The 2,899-nt window shown below is 57.2% G+C and overlaps 1 protein-coding gene across 1 annotated transcript in view; it reads right to left on the bottom strand.

Annotated features, from left to right (window-relative positions):
- The window catches only part of LOC101643613 (Grid2 interacting protein), a 20,148-nt gene that overhangs the window by 2,109 nt on the left and 15,140 nt on the right, over positions 1-2,899 (bottom strand). Inside the window, exons 16-20 of the mRNA XM_045284429.1 lie at positions 2,830-2,894; positions 1,883-2,038; positions 1,660-1,746; positions 551-680; positions 28-449 (exon numbers count right to left, since the gene is read on the bottom strand). Of these exons, the coding sequence (XP_045140364.1) occupies positions 28-449; positions 551-680; positions 1,660-1,746; positions 1,883-2,038; positions 2,830-2,894 (860 nt within the window). The remainder of the gene's footprint in view (positions 1-27; positions 450-550; positions 681-1,659; positions 1,747-1,882; positions 2,039-2,829; positions 2,895-2,899) is intronic.

Raw genomic sequence — 2,899 nt, 5'->3', positions numbered from 1 at the left:
CTGGACTAGGGAGGTCTTCCCTTTTCAGGGGTCTGCTTCGTCGCCTAACAGGACCTGCTGGGGTCTCCCTGGAGACTGACCCCTTCCTTGGCTGCCTCTGATTGGCTGGCCTGCCAGGCCTCTCAAGTGTGCCTGTGGCTTCCGTCGGGGCTGCAGGGAGACACACAGGTCAAAGTCACAGACGTGACCCTGCATCTGCATACTGATGCAGGACAGTTCTACTCTGCACATATGCGCAGCAAACACTGGCTTCTCCATGGCCAGCTGGACCCAGGAGCGCTGTGCCCAGCACCTCTGCTGGAAGCCAGGGTCTGCTCTGGGGGAGGATACCGCCATGACCACGGGGAACTTGTCATCACTGGAGTGAGCCATGCTCTGGCAGGCAGCCTGTATCTCCCGCACTGTGCCATGGAGGTCAGCGAGGTCGCTGGTCAGGACCCGCTGGTTCACTGTGGGGAGAGAGAGAGAGGTTTCATGGGGGGGCACCCCCTCTGCTGGCCCAGGAAGGTAGTGACCATGCACCCACTCACCCCTCTAGCCCTCAGCCTACCTTTGGCAGCGAGGGGCACGGTGGGCAGGTCCTGAGCAAAGCCCAGGAGTTCTGGGAAGTGCTCGCTCAATGACTTGGCCAGGATGTGCAGGAAGGTGGACTTCCCGTCCACTGTCTTGGTGGAGTTGAGCTGCAAATAGGCCCCGTCCGAGGTCCTCCTCAGGGACCCTGCCACACTTCTCCTTGTCACAGGGCCCAGGGCCTCCCAGAGGGAGACACTGGTTCTGGCCTTTGACACTCTCTTTCCAGCACCTCCCCTCAGGCTCTTCCCCCTGCCCCCCCTCCCCAGGCTCTTTCCCATTCCTTACTCAAGACTCCTACCCCAGAGTCAGGGGTCCCAGGGCCTTTGAGACACTACCACCACCCCACCCCCCGCCTCCAGGAGCCAGGCCTAGGCTTCTCTGACCTCCTGTATCCCGCTCAGAAGATTAACACCACTACACTGGCAGGCCGGATGACAGCAGTGCTGGTAGAAAAGCCCCAGGGGCCTAGTACCTACTAAGTGGGACTCCGCTCTCCCTGCCCCCATCCCATTTTTCCAGATATTAAGACAAGGCTACCAGGAAAGAGTCCTGATGGTATAGTGGGCTACAAGTTGGGCTGCTGGCCCAAAGGTCAGCAGTTCGAAACCACCAGCCACTCCTTGGGAGAAAGAGGAGGCTTTCTGTTCCCATAAAGATTTCCAGCCTTGGAACCCCACAGGAGCAGTTCTGCTCTGTCCTACGGGGTTGCTGTGAGTCAAATCGACTTGATGGTAGTGAGTTTTTGAGTGATAAGGCTTGGCTTACAGAGCCCTGGTGATACAGTGGTTAAGTGCTCAGCTGCTAAGCAAAAGGCTGGTGTTTCAAACCCACCAGCTGCTCCTTGGGAGAAAGACGTCGGCTTCTGTAAAGACGATAGACAGCCTTGGGAGCCCTCTGAAGCAGATCTACTCTGTCCTCCTGGGCCATCAGGAGTCCCCTGAACTCCTATCATAAGGGCTGGCTTTGGGAAACCCCTACCGCCCCCACATCCTGGTGTCCTCCCACAGCCCTGCTTCTTCCCAAGATTGAGCCAGCCCTTTCTGCAGAGCTTGCTAACAGTTATTAGATACTGCGGCCCCTTCCTACCTCTGTCAGGAAGTTGATCTTGAAGCCGGTGGTCTTGTTCGCCCTGGGCTGCCCGTCGTTGAGATAGTTGCCCATGGCTAACACGAACTGTGGAGAGACAGGTGGGTGGGGCCAGCCCAGGTCCTCACCTGGCCACCCGGACCCCCTGAGGGCTGTCGCACAGGCCCTCTAGCCCAAAGGGCAGGGAGGTGCCTGCAGCGGGCCTGGAGGGGTGAGCCCGGACCTCCAGGATCTTGGCGAGCTTGCGGCTGTTCTTGAGCTCCAGGGACGCCTGGCGCAGGCATTCCAGGCTGCCTCGGATCTCCTCCGTCTTCTCCTGCAGGGTGGCCTGGAAGTGGAGGCTGCGCAGGCGGGTCTTGTACTCGGGGACGGACAACATCTGGCGCGGGGCGAGGGGGAGGGGGGCCGTTTCGTGCCTGCAGGGCCAGGAGCCCCGCTGCCCCACCACTGTCCTTGGTAACTGGGCCCCTAACCCAAAGGTGGGAATTCAAATCTACCCAGGAGTACCTCGGAACAAAGGCCTGGCATTCTACTTCCAAAAAAATTACCCACTGGAAGCTCTATGGAGCTCAGGTCTACTGTCAACATATCTGGAGCTGTTTCATGAGTTTATTTCCTGCATCCTAACTGGTGGCATAGTGGGTTACACTGGGCTAAAGTCAACAGTTCAAACCAACTAGCCACTCAGAGGGAGAAAGATGAGGCTTTCTGCTCCTGTAAAGATTTACAGCCGCGGAAACCCACAGGTCCTGTAGGGTTGCATCAACCTGATGGCAGGGAGTTTTAAAGTTTGACTGGAGGTGTGGTGAGGGCAGGGGTGTCTTACGTGTCTTGCTCCCTGTGTGCTCCCAATGCTTAGAAAGAGCCCTGATGGTGTTGGGCTGTGAACTACAAGGTTAGCAGTTTGAAACAGCCGGTCACTCCTCAGGAGAAAGATGAGACTTTCTACTCCCATGAAGCGTTAGTCTCGAAAACCCACAGAGGCAGTTCTGTCCTGTCCTACTGGGTCACTGCGAGTTGGGAGTTGGAATCGATTCAATGGCAGTGAGTTTGGCTTTCTGTTGTGGTTGTCCTATTTTATCTTGGGGCCTGGTATCAAATACCTCTCCTTGAACTTGCCCCCAGCAGGCCCTGTGCTCGGAAGACAAGGAGGCATAACAGGGACTTTACAGGAGGGGCACCTGCTGCCTTGGTCCAGAAGCAGTGGCCTCCAAGCTTTCCTTGTTTAGTGTTAACTGCA

This window comes from Echinops telfairi, unplaced genomic scaffold, assembly GCF_000313985.2.
Source record: "Echinops telfairi isolate 266 unplaced genomic scaffold, ASM31398v2 ScPeMD7_5;HRSCAF=22, whole genome shotgun sequence".
In the NCBI taxonomy this organism is placed as follows: Eukaryota; Metazoa; Chordata; class Mammalia; order Afrosoricida; family Tenrecidae; genus Echinops; species Echinops telfairi.
Note: the sequence above shows the minus strand (reverse complement) of the source record. Positions and strands in the feature narration are given on the sequence as shown.